The sequence below is a fragment of the Furipterus horrens genome, unplaced genomic scaffold (assembly GCF_987537825.1).
Source record: "Furipterus horrens unplaced genomic scaffold, mFurHor1.1.pri manual_scaffold_7, whole genome shotgun sequence".
In the NCBI taxonomy this organism is placed as follows: Eukaryota; Metazoa; Chordata; class Mammalia; order Chiroptera; family Furipteridae; genus Furipterus; species Furipterus horrens.
Genome location: NW_028327177.1, coordinates 10166844 through 10189396, shown reverse-complemented (window position 1 = coordinate 10189396; position 22553 = coordinate 10166844). Strand labels below are relative to the sequence as shown.

The window sequence follows — 22553 nt, the reverse complement described above, 5'->3', positions numbered from 1 at the left end:
GTAAATTATAATACATGGACAACATGAATTTTAAACAAACATTACTAAAAAGTAGCTCATGTTGCATTTAACCACAATTATAGTGCTCCCAATACATAAATAGCTAGTATGAGAAATAAGAATTCCAGTTTCAATCTGAAATAAGGTTCTTTGTGACAAGTAACAAACTAATGATTACATAAAGCAATTATCTTAAAGGGAACCATTTCTCAGAAATCACTTTGTGCAAAGCACCATACTAACAGAATAAGATCTTGACAAAAACGTGTATCTTAGATCTTAGGTTAAGGACAAAAGGGCATTATTCTTTGAAAATTACCTGAATGATGCAAATTTTTATTGTGTCCATAAATTAAAATATCTTTCAATATGAAGATCTTATGTTATATGTTTGGACACCCTAAATGACTCTGTAAATGTTCAGCTAAACTGAAAGGACTTGTGGGACTGGGTTATTTTCAACAGAAAAACAAACAAAAAACAGCAATCAAAAGCCCTTTCTAAACTCACAGGCAAGGTTTCTGGATATGGGATTTAATTGATAAAAAAATTTAAGCACCACAATAAAATGCTTTTTCAGAAAACAGAAAGGACTGGTAATACACAAGTTAGGGACAAAAGCATGTAAACATTTACAAAAAAATTTTTCATTAAGCATTCTAATCCTCTCATCTGAAATAATAAAAAATAAATTGGTGTGTGCATGGTATTCTGCTTAAGATATCAAGTTCTATAATTCTAATTTGATCAGATGAGATGGTCATGTTATCTGTACATAATAAGAATGGTACATATTTATTTTCATTTTGTATGATTTATTTTTTCCTTCAAAAATCTATGATTAAAGTATAGTACTAAATTATTGTAAAGTGCACTGAAGAGAATTTATGATAAATTGCCTACTGGGAAAAATCAGCTCCTCTGAAAAAAAGAACTCCAAGTAAATATATGCAAATAAAATTTTAAAATAAGGTAGCTATAAATACAGTCATCTTATAGGTTGCCTTTATTTTGCATCTATTTATCAACATAAATAATTTCAGTTTTTCTCCTCCATGATGTGTTTAATTACTCCTACAAGTGAGAGTAATTTTTTAGCATGTGCAACAAGGCCACATGCTAACAAACTTTAAGGGCTCATAAAATTAATTTTATGTTTCCTACATGGTTATATTTAAGTCAGATATACAAGACTGAAAATAAGTAACTTCAGCCTAGAATATTATTTAAATTCCACAAAAGAAGGAAAAGGCCAAAAAACAAGGCGAATTTCAACTCATGTAACTTTTGACTATATATATATAGCAAAAAGATATATATATATATATATATATATATATATATATATAAAATATTCAAAAAAAGTTATCCAGAAATAAAATTCACTAAACAAGATACAACAACATCAGGATTAGGAGTAGGAAGTACTCAGACTCATTCAATTCAGATGAGAAGACACTTTGGGGCGAAAAAGTCCTTCCCAAACAATATAAATTGTATCTCATTAACCTTACAAACATCCTTTCAACTTTACTTTTTATACCATAAACCTTGTTGACAGTTCCCATTTTCTATTTCTCTAAAAAAATAAATTTTAACTTCTTAATTTCCAAGTGTCATGTCAAAGCCCTTAGTTCACTCTAATTCCACAATCACCATTAAAAGGATCCTAAAATAATAATTTTCTTCCTCTCAGGAGTCAAAAACCACCAGGTAATTATGCAAAACCGAGAAATTAAAAGTAAAAACATCAATATACTTAACATACATGGTTATGTATCGTAGGGAGACCACATAACTGCTTATTCTGACTCACCTCCAGCACTTGAGACAGTAAGATTAGAAAATTAAAATGAGTAATAAAAACTTAAAATATTTAAAGTCTGCATCCATTTGGAATAGATATGGGAGTAAAAACAAATGACAAATTATATAATTGTGAGTGTTTACTGTGAAACAATACAAAATTGATGTTGCCAGAAAGAGCATAAAAAATCTTCAACTGATATTAAACACCTTAAGTAATTTGGAAAAATCTTAGGGTGGAACCATAACTAGACAGAACACAAGAGAAAACGCTTTCATGCGTGTACACACTAAGTAACAAATGAGCAAACCCCAAGTCAGTACAGCACAGAAATGACTTGATACTTAAATGATATTTGCATATATAAAGAAAGAGAAGGAAAAAGTAAAATGTTGACTGCCACTGATGAAAAAGCATTTCAACAATTTACACAAAATGATACTAAACAGTTTTTTTAAAGATGTCCTAAGAAAACCAAGCCACAATAAGTTAGCGTTTTCCATAACACATGCTGAAATTACTTGATCCCATATCTATACACTGTTACTGTCTTAGTTCCTAAATGTTGTGACAGCAGATTTAGTAATTGAGGTACATTAGTTTACATCTTTTTATAGGTACTCTAAGAGGGTTAATTTTTCTTTTCCAGTTTTTCATCTTCTTCACCTACGCCAAAGAAAATCAAAGGAAACATTCCTAGAATGCAGCCAATAGTCACCCCAACAGCTTTGCCCTAAGGAAACAAAAGAAAACATTTTTTGACAGTTATTTTATCCCTGTAAGAGGAAGCCTTGCTTAAGTATTTACTGTAAACAATTACTATGTACTATAAGAGTCATCTGTGACTGCATGTCATTTGATCATGACTTAAATATAAAAATAAGCTACAAAAAGATTCCAGAACAAATGATATTTAAAGTTCAAAACAACCAGGAAATTTATTTTTTTATCAAATTGCCATAAAAATAACATCAAAGAAACATTCAAGTAGAAAACACTTATTAAAAATGGTACATACACTTTAATGCCAGAAGACAAGAAAAAAAGTCACCTAGATTCTTATTTTGACCTTAGATAATGTTTTCATTCATAGATACTTAAAGAGAACACATTCTATTTTCGATTCCTGACTTCCCCATACTGGTGAAATGAGCACTGCTAACAGACTCCACTTCCACTTCCCACCCTTTCGGTCAGAATGCCTGTTACTATCATCCATGAAAACCACGGCCTTCTCCCCCTCACTTAGGAGCGCCAGTCAATGAGTTCCAACCCAATTATCTCAATGGGGCATAAAGTCAATAGGCAGAGGAGGAAAGAAATGGGATACCCTTTTCTAGCTCCCCGATCCAGGACCGAACACAAATTTTCCCACTGTTAAGGACAGTTACTTACATATATTATTTTCAGATCTTGTGATACTAGACCCTACAGTTAACTATACTGGAGCAAAGGACTTAAGTATATCTGTAATATTGTTCTGCAAGGAAATATTTTTAGAGTTTCAAACAACCAAATTACAAACGAGGTTTTAAAATACAACCTGTGTCAGTTAGAACCTGCATGTGTACTAGCATATATTCTAATCTGTAGAATTTCAGAGTTAGCTTATGTCATAACTACATGGCTGATCACTAACTTCAACCATTACAGGCTGTTTATAACCAAATGTTATGTTACGGGATAGAAGATTTGATCCTAACATAGAAGCAGAGTCAACAACTAAGGAACAGAATCCATATACTTATTGGGTTTTATCAAAACACACACACACACACACTCACACAAATACATACACACACACACACACACACAAATACCCATATATATATATATGTAATAATTTAGTAACTGAAATGCTTTTGTTATAGAAGAGGGCAAATGGACCTACTTATAACATAGAAAACAGAATTATTGTTTATGTGAGAAGATCTCAGGTAAACAATCTCTTGATCCCAATTGTAGTGTTAAAATGTTAAGCCAAATTACTAGAATGTTAAGAATATTCTTACTCCTCAACAACTCTGGCTGATATTAGCTAGCTAGTCTCTTCAATTTATCTACAAATTACAGGATATGGACACACACACAAACATACATATATAATTTTTTATATAGCAATAGATAGGTCTAAGGTAGAGCCTAAGAATTTGCACATCTAATAAATTCCCAGGGAATGCTGATCCTGCTAGTCCTGGCATCAAACTCAGAGAACCACTGCCCTCTACAATCACCTTTAACTGTCGCCGACCTTTTCGGTGAGGCCTGCAGAGACCCTCCTATTTAATACTGCAACCTGTCTCCATCCTAGCACTCCCAACCTCTTTTATTCTGTTCTGCTTGCTTTTTTCTTTGATTCCCATAACACTGTGAACTTCTAATATACTAAATATTTTGTCAGGTTTTTAAATCGCTTCTCTCCCCTCAAGGGCTAGAAGTAAGATCCACCAGAAAATAAAATCTTGTTAATATATTCAAAACACCTAGGGTCTGTCCCCTGCATATAGTAAATAAACAGTAAATATTTGTTGAGTGAATGATAACATCCATTATCTCTTTTTCGGACCTCAATAACTTTTGACCTTTAATCCAAATGCCTACTAGGTGTCACCACTTGACTGTCCTACTAGCATCTCAAATTCAACAGGCCCAAAACAGAACTCATTCTCCTCTCTTACAAACATGTTCTTCCTGCTCTTCTTGACTTAATTGGTGGCGCTGTGATCCATCCAGTTCCCTTCCTTCTTATTTAAAATAGCACTCCATCGCCTACGTATGAGGTTCAAGCTCCTTCACGTAATTTGTAATTTATACATCAACAGAAAAATGCCCTTCCTGTCGGATCCATTCTTACTTCTCCAATGCTGTGTTCTACTACTGCTTTTATCCACAACTACTACAGATTATATCCCAGCAATCCCTAATTTCTTGTATTTCTCTGAACAGACCCTGTTTTTACCATGCTTTTCTACCTGCTAGCCAATATACTTGGAATCTGTTGTTCACCTAGTAAATGACTCACCAATAATAAAAAAATCAACTTAGATCCAGTAATCACCAAGAAATCTCCTCACCAAAAGAAATTTCTCCCCATAAAGTGTTCATTCTTTTACTTGTGCTATTGCTATGTCTACTGTAAAATTCTATTACTACACTGGCACACTAAATTTTAATTTTTTTAAATGTCTGGCTCTCTACCTAAACAATCCTCAAAAAGAACTATAGTTTATTATTCATTTTATGCCTAGCACATAACTGATACCTCAAGATTAACAGAATCATACGAAGAAATTTTTAAAAATCAAGTACACCTACAAAAAATTAGGAGTCAATAAAAAATTACCCTTTCACTGAAAACTGCTAAGGCTTGGGCAATTTGTGTTAAAAACCCCACTCAGATCCATATTTGTCTCAAATTTCTCAGGGGATTGCACTTGATCGGGCTACCCAAGTTCATTATCATAAGCCGTATAAAGTACTTACCAAATGTGAACTAACACGCGTCTGCCACATGTCAACCTGCTTTGGTGTGAGATCAGGAATCGACAGGCCTAGCCTGGAAGCCAAAGCTTCAACGTAGCCTGCAAGTCTTTAAAAATACATGAGGACAGAATATAGGTTGTTAAAGAGACACATGAATGTCCTCAGGTAGTAAAAAACTAATTATTACAAAGAGAAACAAAAAAATTTTACATCTGTAATTAACCAGCACTCTAGAAATGGTATAAACATTTTCATAAACTTTCATTTTTATTATGTATAAATATATCCAGTTTAAAACTATTTTCATATGACTGTATTTAATACATAGGTAAATTAATTGACTTAGAGAAATTATTCTCTACTATTACTTTAAAAAGGCCAATTCAAGGTATATAAATTTTTTTACAATAATATAATGTATGCACTTGTTCTAAATTCAAAGTAAAGCACTTTAACACATGATATAAATTAATAACTGTCACCAGAAAACAAAAACTTCCAAATTTCATCAGATAGATATAATACTAAAAACAGCCTAGAACTTTCAGGGCAATCTCAAGTATTTATCAATTATAAATTACCATCACTTATTAGATACGATCTTACTTTTAAACTGTAAGAAAGAAAAAATTGTCAATGTCAGATATAATACATTATGTCTAAAACACACTGCATCTAAGAACCAATAATAATTGGTATTTGTTTCTTAATGATTTTTTTAAAGGCAGAGAAGAAATAGTTCTCAAATATAAAGTCTCTCAACAAAATCTTTATTCATAAAAATAATTGTTTATGAAGCAATCTAAAACTAAATGGCCCTAAAATCTATTAGATCATTTAGTTCTATTAAATATAGAAAGCTATCACAGCAGCTATAATATTATCATTAACCTTAATGTTGGAAACTGGGAAGTGGAATGTTTGAGGAGTGATATCATTATAGATTTATGCCAGAAATTCCAGGAATACAAAATTTCTGCCTTGGCCCCAAAGCAAAGAAAGTGGTTTTAACAGTAGCTTTGGCCCCAACACCACTGCAGAAGTCTAATACATAGGGTTAGATCACTTTGGCTACATTTCAGGGCTAAGCAGACTTCTCCTGACCCCAAATCTAAATTTCAAAACTTATCACTCCAATGAACCAGAGAAAGAAGAAACAGAACCAAAGACTGAATAAGAGCGACTATATTTATCACTATAATTAATGCCAACTTAGTCTAATTCATACTTCCCAGATTTCCCCAGGCTCGGAAGCAGCCCAGGCCACTTGTCACTTGGAAATGAGAGTGTGAAAGCAGAAAGAGAGAAAACGGAGTGTTTTTAAGTAGGCATCCTCGGTCTGTTTAATCATTCCTGCCACGTGGAGTAAAAAGAGCAAAAACTCGCCAAACACGTACATGCATGCTTTGGCCACTGTTCCTTTAAAAGTTTCTCTAGAAAACACTCCCAGTCAGCGTCCTCCCCTTTGAGCCTTCTCTCTTCTCTGAGCTCAGTGGGGGCAGGGTGGGGTGAAGTAATGATAGGGGTTCTTACTATTAATCCTGCCTCGGCCTTGGGAATGTATATAAAACACATACATATAAATACTTAACTCTACTTACGTTACGATAGTTTTAGAAAAAAATGTTTGCATACATCAGAATTGCTTGAGAAGATTATTAAGCATAAATGCCAGGGCCCCGTCCCCAGAAACACTAATTCCATATGACTGGGTTGTGACCCAGGCATCTATGTTCGGTGCACACCAAAGACACAGTACTAGTGATTTAGAAATTTAAAAAATTTAGTTCTAAGACACACACACAAATGTTTCTTTTTTTAGCCTTCTTAATTACAGAAGAATGAAGAAGAGAAAAAGAGCAAGTAAGTACGCACACGCACAAATGAATAAATGAATGGACCTACCCGAGTCCAGCTAAATCTGACACAAGATTTCCCAAAGCAGCAGCTAAAAAAGTGAGAAAATGGACAAGTGAATTGTTACATGGAAGTCATTAAAATCATTATAACACATCACTTCATAATCAATTAATCACTGGTCTGGAAGCGTTGTCACATTTCTCAAACTGAAACAACTGTATTCAAAGTAACTCACTGGATAGCTCTGCACCTCAAGAATTCATAATAGAACACAATTCTTCTGAGATTATAGTATTCTGTCTCCCTGAAGGATTTTTCTGTTGTGGCAACCAGGTTCCATTTGGGTTTCAATATTAAAATGCGTACAATATTTTGTGGTTGTAACTTTCAGATAATATGTGTTAAAGGAAATTTGGATATTTGGAAAAGAATAAAGCTATATGCACAGCTCTGAATTCAAGAAAATCAAGGAGAAGAAATGTTGCTTTCATTAATTCATCTGCTTCATGTGCTCCACACAATACACACAACACACAACTATCCCCAAATTTCACCATCATGAAGAATAGAGTGTTAATTGGGGTGAAAGAAGAAGGCAGAACCAAAATAGATTTTCCATCTTGTATTTCCTTCTTTGATTTTTCTACCCAACTTAAAAATAAATAATTCAATAGAAAAAAAAAAAAAGGGTAGAAAGGCTTCACGGTAACCAGTAGTTAAAGGAAAAACTCCTGGCTGCTGTGGCTCAGTGGATTGAGCGTCAGCCTGCGAGCCAAGTGTCGCTGGTTCGATTCCCAGTCAGGGCACATGACTAGGTTGCACATCAGGTCCCCATTTGGGGGCGCAAGTGAGAGGCAACCACACAGTGATGTTTTTCTCCCTCTCTCTCCTTTCCCCTCTCTCTAAAAATAAAATAAATAATTTTTTTTTAAATGAAAAACTTTTCTAACATAGCCAATATAGCAAATTATTGTTACCCATTAACTAACATAAAGTACCTAAAATTTCTCAGTGTTACATGCACAAAATTAAGAATTAAATGAACAGGATTTAGGAGATAAACTAGTAGGCTTTTTAAAAAAAGAATTTATTTATTTTTAGAGAGAGGAGAAGGGAGGGAGAAAGGGAGGGAGAGAAACATTGATGTGTGAGAGAAACACCTATCGGTTACCTCGCACACATGCCCCACTGAGGACCAGGTTGCAGCTCAGGCACGTGCCCTGACTGGGAATGGAACTGGCAGGAATCGAGCTTTGTGGGACAACACCCAACCAACCGAGCCACGTTGGTCAGGGCAAACTACTATACATTTTTATGAGTAAACTCATTCAAATAAATTATTCTCTTCTAAACCTAACCTACAAAAATGTTTTTTAAATACACAGACAATAGAATAATAATATTACTATTATTAAATACCTGCCATAGTTGAAATTCCCAAAATAATTCCAATAGACATCTCAATATGGGTTCCCTGAAAAATGATTACAAAGAATTTAATCTTAAAATACTAAAGCTCTAGTGACTATAAAGGAATATTAATGCATTAATAAAAACATAAAATAGTCAAACATGTTATTGCAGCAAAATTATATACAAAAATATGCAGAAATAAGCACATATACTGCAGTAATTCACTTAATTATCAAGCATATATATGCATTCATGTGTAAATAACATCAATATTTTCTTTATTAAAATTAGGCTTTCATAAAAATAAAAAATAGCAACACATATACAAAACAATTTATTAAGAATCTAGGATTTATATTTTCCTATCACACAGAAAGTGCTTTAAAGATCGTTGAGCACAATGATGACAAACTCACCTAAATTTTAAATTTTGAATGCTACATCTATACTATTGCTATTTATCCTACAAAGACTAAAAAGACAAACTAAACCAGTTTCTAGGAACCCAAATCATCATAAACTTCAAAAAGTATGCTTATAACATGTAGTTCTTAAGTCATTAAGTAGTGAGACTATTTGACTCATTTATAAATAACGATACCATTTAATACAATAAAGCTACAGCAAAAATGAGACTCCATTGTATTTCTACTGCATTTATTTACTAAGAGAGTTCAAGACTTTCTACTTCTATCTTATTCCTCTAAAGAAAAGAGGGGCTCATATTTTTACTTCTACTTTAAAGAGAAGGAACTGAAGTGGAAAAGATTAAACTATTCTAACGGTAATTACAGAGACTAAAGAAGAAATCCTAGGATCTATGGTGTTAGTTCAGTTCTAATCCTCAGGCAATGCTTCCATAAATGGACTTTATTTTCAAAAGCTCTCCTGAATACTAATGCTTGAAGTATTTTTAAAATCTCAATATTTCTGGATTAAAAAAATAAAAAAAGAATGCCCTATCTAGTTTGTAGCAATATTGCATTATCAATTATTTATAAAACTGAAGAGAAGTTAAGTTTTCCTCAATTTCCCTTGCCCTAGGCCTTTTGGGTCCCCCCTTTAAAACCAATTCTTATAAACTATGGTCCAAGCAACCTGATGCACAAAAGTCTCCCAGGCACTTAAAATTATAAGGTGGTAAAGGTACCCAAAGAAAGAGATTTCTGAAGAAGAAAAAAAAAGAGCAGGCACAAAGAATAAAGATGTGCATGTCTTACAGATGGATACAGAAACAAAACAACACTGACAGCTTTAATGTAGAAGAGAAGCACCTGCCAGTTATAGCGGAAGAAAAACAAATACAGCGTCTTTAACAGCAATGAATCATTAGGAATGACCCAAGAAGAATCTGTTTGCAATACATGTGTTTAAAAAGTATTTAAATGCTTAATCATTTAAGTAAACTTTAGGAAAGTGAAGGTTCTTCTAAAAGCATAAAAAGCCTCATATAAAGTCAAAGTCAGTTTGAAGGCAATAGACTACCCACCCCTTTACTTTTTTCCACAGTTACAACTAATTTCAATGTTAACAGGTGAGTTAGAAATTATAAACAAATCAAACACTAGCTGTCTTAAAGTTATACCTGGTTTATCACCTTAATACAATTAAGCTATTCTAGAATTCTAATAGATTCTATCCTAATTAAATGTTAAGAAAACCCCAAAGCCCACTAAGATATAGAAAACAATTCCCACAATATAAAAATATAATTTAAAAATACTATGGAGCCAAAAGCTTTGTATGAATAGCAGTTAACAATAAAGGTCAAATCTATTACAGGAAGTTGTATACAAATTTGTTTTTATTACTACAAGTATAGTAGTAGCAATCCAGAGAGTACACCTGAACAGAAAGAGGAAAATATCAAATCTATGGCATGACAGGAAAACAGAATCAAATAACTTCTTAATTTACTATCTTATAACAGGCATACCTGTCCCACAGTGTTAGGAGGTAACCAGTGTTATTTTTAAAAAAAATTCTTACAATAATAATGATCCCTTGTTTCCCTTTTCACAGATTCTATAGTTATATTATTTATGTATTTTAGTCTCATCAGTGTATTATAAAGCCTCTTTGGAAAATTTCACTGTCCCTGAATTAGTGTGCAATTATTACAGGATAATATTTTTGCCACACCTATTACTCTCAGGCAGGTATTGAAGGCAGTGATTTCAATATTTATTTTAGTTTTATATAAATGATAACCTGGTGATAAGTCCCTGAAACTGGATTTCAATGTAAACTAGAAAAACAAATATTACTAAATTGGAGTCAACCATCTGGGGCTTGCAAAAATAGTCCACTCTCACACTAATAATAAGACACAGGCTTGAATCACACAAAATAGTGAACAATAATAATACAAGAATTTGACTCTAGAATGTGGGTGTGTTTTGTTGGCAGCTCTATTTAAACACAGATATATGTTACTTTGGATATTTATTTCAAACAAATGATAAGACCATACTTACTGTGAAGGTCTTATTCGGGATCTAAAAAGCTACCCAATTTCCTCCCTATTCTGATTTCTCTTCAAAATCTCCCTGAGTCCCTCTTTATGCAAAATACATCATCTCAACATTTCCCTGAAGCAAGGTTAGTCTTTCAGTATTTGAATATCTAACGTCTGGCCTGCAGAGGTGAAAAGAAAAAAAATGATTTTTAAGATGGCAGTATGGAAGCTAGTAGCTGTTAATAAAGAGAATCTAAAATATTGAGTGAGTTGCATAAAACTGAAAGAAATATTTGCCACAGACTTTAATTCAGACAATCTATTCAAGAAACACAAGTCTTAAATATAGCTTATAAATTCATCATTACAAGGTTTTCACTGCAGTTAGATCTGACCTATATTAACTATTTAAATAATCTAACCAACTCAGATTTTAGTCATTTCAGAAAAGACAGTGTAGTTCTAAATGGCTAAGTTTCTCACATTCACAGATTACATAAGTTGGCCAATTTGATTCTTATATACATGTTTGGAAAATGTTGAAATCAGTAAAAAAAAACTAGCATTTTGAAATTACATTTTAGAGGCTTTTGCCAGAATCCTCTGCAAAGGAATTATCCAATGGGTGCTTAACACCTTCAAGCTGTGCGCTTGTTGGAGTAGTTTCTGTGACTATTTACAAAGCGGGATACCTTCATGCTGTGTGAACCCTGTCAGATTCCTCAACCAGGTGAATGGCTAGGCTTTCTGGAAATCTGATTCCCATCAATCTGGACATAAAATGAGACTATATAGCAAAGAAAACCATTCTTGAATGAACCAAGTTTAGATACTCTTTAGGCAAATGTTATAATCTATACAATGTAAATTATCCTTTTATCCCTATTTTGAAACCACATACTCCATTTATGTCCATTTGTAGTAAAACATGTGACCTTCAAAACTTCAAAAACCAAACCAACCCCCAAATCTTGCATCTCTCATATGTATTTTCCTCACATTCCATAATCCAAAAAGCATTACTTTTTTAGCAGTCTCCTACAAAAATAGCTAGAATTTATAGAATTTTATCAATGCCAGAATCAGTGAAGAGAAGTAGATAGAGCACTGGGTAGTTTCAAAATAGTTGCATTTTAATTATGGACTTATTTCTGACTTTAGAATCTATACCCAATGTTGGGATCCATTAACAAAAGGTGTCCCTGTAACAGTAAAAAAGGGAAATCAGCCATCCTGAGACTAAACAATACTTTTAAAGAATACCCTTACACTGATCACATGAAAGGAACATTTTTAACATTACAATGAAACAAAGACAGAAGAGATATGTATTCACAGTGCTCTGAATTGAAATTTAGAACATCTTCAGGTTAAACGGACAGACTGAATAAAAACACCCTTTAAAACATTTTTGCATGGGAAAACTGAACAAGGAACTAATCAAATAACATGTGACATAAACTGCTGATGCAATTAAAGAACATCAGAAAATTTACATACTTTTTCCCTTAATAAGAATGTTGAAACTAGAACAGGATAACATAGACCCAATAAATAGGTGCTTACTATTGTCAATGCTTTACCGAAAGAGTCTTAGTGATGAATATATATGATGCTTTAAAATTGAGTTATAGTCTAATTAACATAAAATATAGTAAAAAATAGCTTCATTCATCATGATACTAATTAAAACTTTATAGCTACAATATGCAAATTGTTAGAAAATTTTAGACCACATAAATTTATTTACTCAAAATAGAAGGGGTGAGAGAAAGAACTTACTGCAACAATCATAATTGCATTATCCAAAAAGCCAAACCCTATGAAAGGTATCGCATTGTGGATGAATACTGAAAAACATCAAAAACAGGAAAATATATTTTAAGACTTCTATAATTTTAAAATGACAAAAACAGACCATATGATTAAAGTCTTCTAAATAGATTTGATAAGCTTTGGAATTTGCTTTCCATTCCTTATGGCCAAAAGACTCTCCTCCTGTTGTAAGTTTAGCTACTTGGTAAAAGCTATACTGAGGAAAAAAATAAACACATAACATGTAAAAACAACTGTGTTAGGCTTTTCTGTTTTCTTGTTGGCAACACGCACACAAATTACATACAGTTAATGGCAGAACAAATAAATAAATAAATAAATATTATGAATCCCACGTTACTTGATATTGACATCAATATTAGTTATCTAGGTGCAAAATCTTTTTTCACCCTCACAATATATCAGTATCCCTGAATGCTTTCATAAACTATAAATAAATATTTTATTTAAATCAAAATGTAACTTGGCCTTTTCCTACCAATGGCACACCTTACCTCATCTATCTAGTACATAATCTGAATAACCTGAGATAACAGAAGTGTAACTAGGAAGAACTAATACCTATATACTTTTTATACACTTAAGTCTCATTTTCTTTTCATATTTGCATCTTCAGCACATTGCAGAATGCCTAGTGCACAGTAGATGCTCAATAAACTACGATTAAGTTGAGGACCACTAACCTGGAAAGGAAGAGAATTGCAAATTGAGAGAATTGAAGGCAGACTGTGAAACAAATTAAGAACTAGGGATAGTTAAGACTTTATTCTAATTAATCTATAAAACTGCCAAAGAATAATTAACATCAGTTCAACTAAGGAGTTTTTTTTAGGTAAACATCAAAGCTCTTAGTTTTATACTATATCCAAAATATTAAGTCCCTTAAGCCAACTGGTTATGTGTTCAGTTTCAGTGACTTTAGAGTTCTTTTTTTTTTTTTTGCAGTAACATCCATAATTAAAATATAATCCAGAAATTATTACTATAATGAGCCAATCAGGGAAGGCTAATAAATAGTCCAAAAAACATACAAAACACCCCCCAAAACACTTCTACCCACAACCACTAACAAAGACTAAGATCAAGGGAAAATAGTATATATCTCAGGTCATTTTAGATTTCTTCTTGTTATCAAGCAAGAATGTCCAAGATAAAAAGCAACATCTTTTTAATTATAAAGAATATTATTTTACATCTTATTAAGATGATAAAAATCAAATAGCACATAATGAAATGGGATTTTTCAATTAAAGAGTCTATTTGCTTAACTACTAGACATTCAAAATTTTATAAGCAGCCAAAACATACACATAACCCCAATTTTCAAAAAATATAACACAAATTTGATAGGTCAAAAGAGTATAATGAAATTTTTAAAACTTACTGAATGAAACAAGTTACAGTGAGGAAAAAGCTCCTTAAACATATCTCTGGACAGAAGTCTCCCAAATCATCTCCTCAGCTGTCTTTGAGATGTAAAATGGGGAAGCAACTAGAAATCCTTGGGATTACTTAACATTTTGGCATTTCTAAAACTGGCCAGTTACAAATATCTTAAAATTAGGTGTTAAGGCCATCAAACTAAGATTAGATTAATTGCTATTTATTAGTAAAGACTTGGTCAATAAAACCAAAGCACATTGCTATAATAATTGTGAACTACAAAATCTATCAAATTGTTATGTTCAGACCTAAATAAATGTGATCTATAAGTAAAAAATTATTTTCAACCCAAGGGAAAAATATAATTTCCAAAAGGTTAAATAAACATGTACTGAATACTCCACTAGGCAGGCACTTGAGATACAAAGATAAATGAGACTTGGTTACCAGCCCTCAAGATGTTGGAGTATGATAACATACCCATACAAACAGTTAATTTCAATATGACAAAAAAAAATGCTAATAGCATTATATAGTGCTATGGATACAGAGTGTATTAATATAGGCTATTAGAATCAAGAAAGATTACCTAGAGAAGTCTTAAAAAATTCTTAAATTGCTTTGGTATTTGGGGAAAATTACTTACTTCTAACATAAATTATAGTCTACCTTGAAAATAAAAGCAATGACTATTAAATATGTTTTTAAAAAATTATATGTTTGCTCTCTAGTATGTAATGATGTCCTTTCAATTTGTAATTTCTTCAATTTCCTTTGGGAAATACTATTCTATAACTCAGCAGTTATCAGCAAATCACATCTAATATTTAGCGTTGACTTAAAAACCTACTAAAATTCACTGCACTAATAAGTAATTCTCTTCTTGCACTGTCTTTATAATAAGCTCCCCAAATATTTTACATTACTTCAGTGTTAGCCTTTGAATATTTATTTCTGCCATAATAGACTAAGTACAGCACACCAGCAGCATTGGAAGGTTCTTCCTGGTGGTTTTAAATGAACTTGACTTTCTTCATTACTACAAACAGCAAGCCAAAGGATTTTTTCCACCAGAGAACAGTTCTACCTAGCCTCAAACCTAGTCTAGTTAAGCAATTGCCTGACTTAAATCCAAACAAAGTAAATATATCCTTTTTCCTGGAAATTAGGAAAATCTCTATGATAAGTATGATTCTATTTTGAGATGGTTAAATATTTAAACAATAATAGATATGGTAACAATATTAGAAATGCCATAATATTGCGATATGTCTTAAACCAGGTTTATAAAATTTTTGCTTTGGCATAATAAGATAACCTACTCTATGTGGAAAGAATTAATTTATTGACTCTTGTACTATCAATGCATGACATAGTTATTTCAAGTCTAAAACAGATGCACAATATTTAACAATTATAGAACCATTACCATATCTCAGCTGTGCTGGGGTGGGTGGTGGAGCTTCCAATTTTTCTGAAGGGGAAAAAGAGGGTGTGAGGCAAGAATTAGTTACTGTACCATGATTTATTTTCTTATTACAATGAAGAAAACACCAGCAGATTTACAAAATGGGAAAATATCATAGTTTATTCATAAATTACCTTTTGGTTAATGGACCACAATTATCCATACAGAAATATTTGGTATAGATTAAATACAAGGCTAGAAAACAAAACCAAGCTTTAGTTACAAGCCTGCTATTGACTTTGTAACCCTGAATACAGTGATCCCTCACTTATCGCAGGTATTACGTTCTAGACCCCCTGCAATAGGTGAAAATCCGCAAAGTAGGAACATTACACTTACTTTAGTATTTACTGTACAGTACCTAAGAATCCCGCGATATAGTGGAAAATCCGCGATAAATAATTAAATATAATGTTTTTAAAAATCCCTTGATAAGTGAACCGCGATATAGAGAGGGACTACTGTAAATCATTTGCTTTTCGGTTTCTTTGTTTTTTAAGTCCTTGCATCTGTTATAATTACCCTGTTTACATTAATTACAGTTTAAAAATTTCAAAAATACAGCTGCCCTTCTTTAAGATGGCAGCCATAGATGACTTAAGAAATTTATGTTTAAATGAACATTGATAGCAAAGAAAAAATAGAATATTCAAATAGATCTAGATGTCCTTTAAACAGAAAAATATTTTAAAGCAATGTATTACAATAATGATTGTGTTCTGTTCCTTAATTAGTCTCCTTTAATAATATACTAAACATGCTGAGTTTTGAAACCTACCTAATCTCATAATAATAACCATCTCACCATCTGTATAAGTACAAGAGTAAGCTATGATGAAATGGTAGAGAATTCTACTGTACCTTCTTCATCCTCATCCAATCCCATAAAATTAATCGATACCTAATAAGAAGATGCCACACCATAGATAGATTTGCTCTAAAGATTTGATACAACCAGATTTTCCAAGGAAATATAACACAAACTGGGTATACATATTTGAAAATATTTACTTATAATCTATGACAGCATAAAAACTGAAGAATTTAGTTTAAAATAAGTAAAAAGCAAATAAACCTCCACTTATTAGCTGTATAAGAAAGAGTTTGAATCATAGTTGTGAATGCTATTAAAAAAGCATATAGTACCACAATGGCTTTATAATAAGAAACACACCAAAACCTAGAATTCAAGTTTTAGTTTCATTTTTCCTCCTTTAGAAGTGTTAAGAAATAAAAATACACTGGTCTTTGTAGAATTTTACATCTGATTAAAAAATATTCTCCATTCTTTGGCACTATTACCTCAAAATTTACTTCGAAGGTATGCAAATAGTTTGCCAAATTTTTAACAAGGAATATAGAATACCACTGTAGTGCACAGTTTCCTGGTGAAGTAAACATGCAAAAGGGTTATATACCAGAACTATCTGTTAGTTGCACTAGTCTTACCATCACTACAGGTCTGACACTGCCAGAAGTCATTGTCAATTGACTGGGAGATCCTGAAACATCTAAAAAGTTCAACAAGCAAGACCTTCACAATAGAATGAGAGTATATGGTGTGCTTGCTTTTATTTCTTCGGATTTGCCACATATTAACCAACATTTAAACCATTTTACAACTCCTAAAGTTTAGGGCTAGGCAAATGTATAATATGTTGCAGTAAAGAGAAAACAAATCAAATAATATATATAATTTCCTACTCTTTCTTTCCAATTACACAGAAAGATTAAAAAATTAAAGGTAATTAAAATTTAGTTTTTTGTTTTTTATTTTTATTTTTAGAGAAAGAAACATAAAGTAAAGGAGGCAGAGCAGAAAGGAAAACCATTGGCACAGTGCTGAATGTAATAGCAAAGCACAGATTCTGTCTCTTGCTTTACCAAGAACCTAAGGAGTAACAAGAGGAAATAAAAGAACATTTGCTAGAAAGTGGAAATTTTATGCAAAATATAAATTTTATGGAAAGTATTCATCAAAAAATTTTAAATTATAAATTGATCATTTTGAGGACTTGGACATTGTAAGTTATCTTCTTGACTGTATTAACTGAATCAAAACAAAATATGTCAGAAATAAAAAAACTTTCAATGTACAATATACAACAGAACTCAATCTTGAAAATAAGCCAAAGTTTCATCAATATATACAGGTTTTAAAATGTAATGGCTGCTAATATAAGCTCCCTGAAAATACTGGGTTGGCCAAAAAATCCTTTTTTTAATTTTTTCCATTAAGATGGCTCTGTTAGCACTTAGTTGTCTTAACTTCTATTTGAAATTATTTTGTTAGATTGTATTGTGACAACTGTCATATCAGCTTGCATTTAAAAAACATCAAAATTGGTAAATTTTTGTGAAGCCATATTATGCTTATTATTTCAAAAAAGATAAAAATGCAACTGAAGCACAAAAAAAGATCTGTGCAGTGTACAGAGAAGGTCTGTGACTGATCGAACATGTCAAAAGCGGTTTCTGAAGAATGGCTATCATCATAAATTAACAAACAAGTGCTGGTGAGGATGTGGAGAAAGGGGAACTCTTCTGAACTGTTGGTGGGAATGCAGGCTGGTGCAGCTACTCTGGAAAGCAGTATAGAGATACGTCAAAAAATTAAAAATGGATCTGCCTATTGACCCAGCAATCCCACTTCTGGGAATATAGCTGAAGGATCCCAAAACACTAATTCAAAAGAACGTAAGCACCCCTAGGCTGACTGCAGTGTCATTAATTACAATCAATCACCAAGATGTGGAACCAGCCCTAGTGCCCATCAGCAGATGGGTGGATAAAACAACTATGGGACATTTACACAATGGAATAGTACTCGGTTGTAAAAAAGGAAGAAAATTTTACCCTTTGCGACAGTATGGATGGACCTGGTGAAATAAACCAGTCAGAAAAAGGCAAATACCATATGATTTCACTCATATACAGAATCCCATGAACAAACTGAACTACCAAGAAAAATGGGAACAGACTCATAGATGGAGAGCAGAACGACAGCTGGTGTGGGGGAGGGGATAAGTCAGCGTGGCAGGGAACTGAGCAAAAAGGAAAAAGGACTCATGGACACGGACAGTAGTATGGCGGCTGCTGGGGGAAGGGGAGTGTAAGTGGATTAAAAGGTCACTTAAAAAATACTATAAAGATTTTTTTTTAAAGTGGTTTGTGAAATTCCGTGCTGGAGATTTCTTGCTGGACGATGTTCCATGGTCGGGTAGACCAGCTGAAGCTGATGGTGACCAAATCGAGACATGAATTGAGAACAATCAACGTTATGCCATGAGGAAGATTGCTGACATCTCAAAATCAGTATAGTTCTTGGTGAAAATGAAAAATGTGTCTTTATTTTACAGAAAAAAACCACACAGACTTTTAGAGTCACAATAAACCCTAGAAGCTTTATTTCCTTACATATATATCTTAACCTTAAGAATTTTCTTCTGACATAAATAAGCTATCCACACTTACAGTGGAAATGTATTCTGATCCAATGCATTATTGAGCAGACTTTGCAGTCAGAAAAACCAATCCTTTCAGTTACTGTGTGTGTGTGTTATATACATCATGATTTTTCTCTTCTTTTTCTGAATAGTTAAAAACAATCAGATGACATTAAGGTTGTACTTCACCACACTGTATTTTCCAGCTTTTTTTACCTTAAAAATTCTAGTCCCACTTTTAATACTGGCTGAATAACCTTCTATCAGACTAATCCTTCTGCATAGAGCAACAATAAACTATAGGCTAAAATACAATATAAACAAATAACTGCCTGAAAGCACTGGAAAATGACCAAAAATAGGTTGACTCTGGAGAAGAATCAACACTTTGAATTCTGGAAGAACAGAACTAAATGAATTACCTGTTTGTTGCAGCTTTTTGGCCTGAGGGCATGCTTTAGTTCACAACATGCAGAACTGAAACACTAATAAAGTGTGTTCAGGCTTTCCCCCCCGCCCGGGGAAGCAGTAGACAGGGTGCAAAGTAACCAAAGCTACTGGAGAGTAGCAGTGGAATCCTGGAAAGAACGGAGTCTGAATGGAGGAGCCCTGATTCTGCATATACTCAGTTCAAGTACATAGCTGATCTATGACACATACACATATGCAGGGACCCCCCCCCCAATCCTAGTTAAGTGTAACATAACTAAAGATTTGAGCTGCAGCCCAAAAGACAGAGTTGGTAGTCTAAACCTAACCACTAACTAAGTGCCTGCTAAAACAATTTTAAATAATCCATATTTTAAAGAGTAAAACAGAATCCAGAGTCTCTGTAACATAGTAAGCACAGCAATGACTGGGATACAAATCAAAATTACTTCACAAAGAAGCAGGAAAACATGGCCCATTTTCAGGAAAAAAAATAGACGAAGACCAATCAAAAGTGACTCAAGAGTTAGAAGTAGCAGACAAGAATTATAAAGAAGCAATTAAAATTATACTCAAGATGGAAATAAAAATATGCTTAAATAGAAACCAGAAATAACCAAATTAAAGTTTAAGAACTGAAAAATATATTATCTCAAACTTTGAAATGAACTGATAAGTATTAAAATCAAAATGGAGGTGATAGAAGAAAAAGTTAGTGAACACGATGATATATCAGTAAAAATTTCCCAATCTGAAAAATGAAAGGATTGAAAAATAAGGAACCACAGTCTCGGGGACTTTTGGCTAAATATCAAAAAGGTCAATATATGCATAACTGGAGTTCCAGAAGATAAGCAGAAAGGACCAAATTTTTTTTGGCTAAAAAAAGAAATGGCAAAAAATTTCCCAAATTTGGTGGATGACAGAAATTTCAAAAGCTACAAGAAGTTCAGTGAACCCCTAATAAATAAATATGAAAAATATCAATAATGCAAAGTAAATATTATGAAAGCAGTCAGAAAAAAATGACATTAAATACAGGAGAGCAATTATTTAAATAAGCTGAAAGGAAAAAACTGTCATTTCAGTATTATATATTCAGAAAAATTATCCTTCACGAATGAAGGCAAAATATTTCATAAATAAACTAAAACTATGAGGATGTGTTTCCAGCTAACCTGCAAAACAGGAAATGCAAAAGAAAGTTCTTCAGAGTGAAGGGAAATACCAATTAGAAAGCAAACTCTTCAGAAAAGAATAAAGAGCATCAGAAATGGTAAGTATTGTAAATGTAAAAAAAATGTACTTTTTACCTAGTAATTTAAAAGATTTTATTGTATTGATTTTAGAGGTTAGGGGAAGGAGGGGGAGAGAAAGGGAGAGAAATATCAATGTGAGAGAGCAACATGGATTGGTTGCCTCCTCTGTTCTCCCCAACCAGGACCAAACCTGTAACCAAGACATGTGCCCTCATGAGGAGTTGAACCCATGACCTCTGAGTCCACAGGACAACTCTCTAACCAAACAGTGGCCAGGGCTTTATCTAGTAATTTAAGCAAACCTCCCTGTTTATAGCAAAAAATTACAACACTGGCTTGTGGAGTTTGTAACATATATAGATGTAATATATGTGACATTAATGAGTAAAGGATAAAGGTGGTTACAGCCCTGGCTGCTGTGGCTCAGTGTATTGAGCATCAGCCTGCGAGCCAAGTGTTGCTGGTTCGATTCCCAGTCAGGGCACATGACTAGGTTGCACGTCAGGTCCCCAGTTGGGGGTGCAAGTGAGAGGCAACCACACAGTGATGTTTCTCTCCCTCTCTTTCTCCTTTCCCCTCTCTCTAAAAATAAATAAATAAATAAATAAAAACAAATTAATCAATTAATTTTAAAAAAGGCGGTTACAAATGGATCGACTGGTAATTTGTTTGAAATATTTCTACAACATGTATTAAGTGGTACAATAGTAGCTCTTAATAGTTAAGAATGCATATTTAGAATCCCAAGAGCAACCACACAGACAAAATACAATGAGAACGTGGTTTAAAAGCTAAATAAATAACTTAAGAGAATTCCAAAAAGCATTAAATTAAATCAAAAGAAACAAGAAATGAGAAGAGAGAAACAAAAAGAGACAAACAGAAACCAAATAGTAAAATAGTAAACCTTATCTAACCATATCAATAATTACATTCAATGTTAATGAACCAAACATTCTAATTAAAAGGCAGGGATTGTCAAAATGTATAAAAAAGCAAGACCCAACTATGTATCTGCAAGAATTACACTTTAATAGGTTGAAAGTAAATGGATGGTAAGATACATATATAAACAAGAAGCCTATAAAGGCTGGAATGGCTATATTAATATCAGATAAAGTAAACTTAAAAACAAAGTATTATATTACCAGAACCAGGGGCACTTTTTTAAATGATAAAAGTCAATTCATGAAAAGGCAAAAAAAAAAAAAAAAATCTGTTTATACCTAACAGCAAAATGTATGATGCAAATCTGATAGAATCAAAGGAAAAATAAACATTTTCACAATCACACTTGTCAATATAAAAGCTTCTCAGCAACTGACATAGAAGAAATATAAATGGAACACCTACGGTTTCTACATTTTAGTTTTCATTATAAAAGAAAACATATGTACAGTGATGATATTAGTAAACACAGCTAGGTCCCTTGGTATATAGAATAAGTTCTAGTATATTGTGTAATAGAAACTATAGTTTGTCATTTTCATTGTTCAATATTCCAATAAATTTAACCATACAAGTTATAAATCCAAACTTGAAACAAACAAAAAAATCTGAAAAACAAAGAGTCTTGTTTTCTATTACACTTCCATGTCAGTGATAATTTTAAACGTGGTAACTTATTTCAGTCTGTTACCATGGATGTAAACATCAATATAAGATCACAAATCAAGGGAAAAATTCAAAATCATTTATAATAGACTTAGAA

The 22553-nt window shown here is 32.7% G+C and overlaps 1 protein-coding gene across 2 annotated transcripts in view; it reads right to left on the bottom strand.

Annotated features, from left to right (window-relative positions):
* Positions 1-2172: 2172 nt before the first annotated feature.
* Positions 2173-22553, bottom strand: part of TMEM65 (transmembrane protein 65) — a 38692-nt gene continuing 18311 nt past the window's right edge. For both annotated transcript variants that reach the window (XM_090282733.1, XM_090282734.1), the window contains 6 exons: positions 15670-15714; positions 12804-12871; positions 8570-8624; positions 7196-7238; positions 5291-5396; positions 2173-2540 (listed from right to left, as the gene is read on the bottom strand). In XM_090282733.1, the coding sequence (XP_090138859.1) occupies positions 2439-2540; positions 5291-5396; positions 7196-7238; positions 8570-8624; positions 12804-12871; positions 15670-15714 (419 nt within the window). In that variant the 3' untranslated portion in view covers positions 2173-2438. The remainder of the gene's footprint in view (positions 2541-5290; positions 5397-7195; positions 7239-8569; positions 8625-12803; positions 12872-15669; positions 15715-22553) is intronic.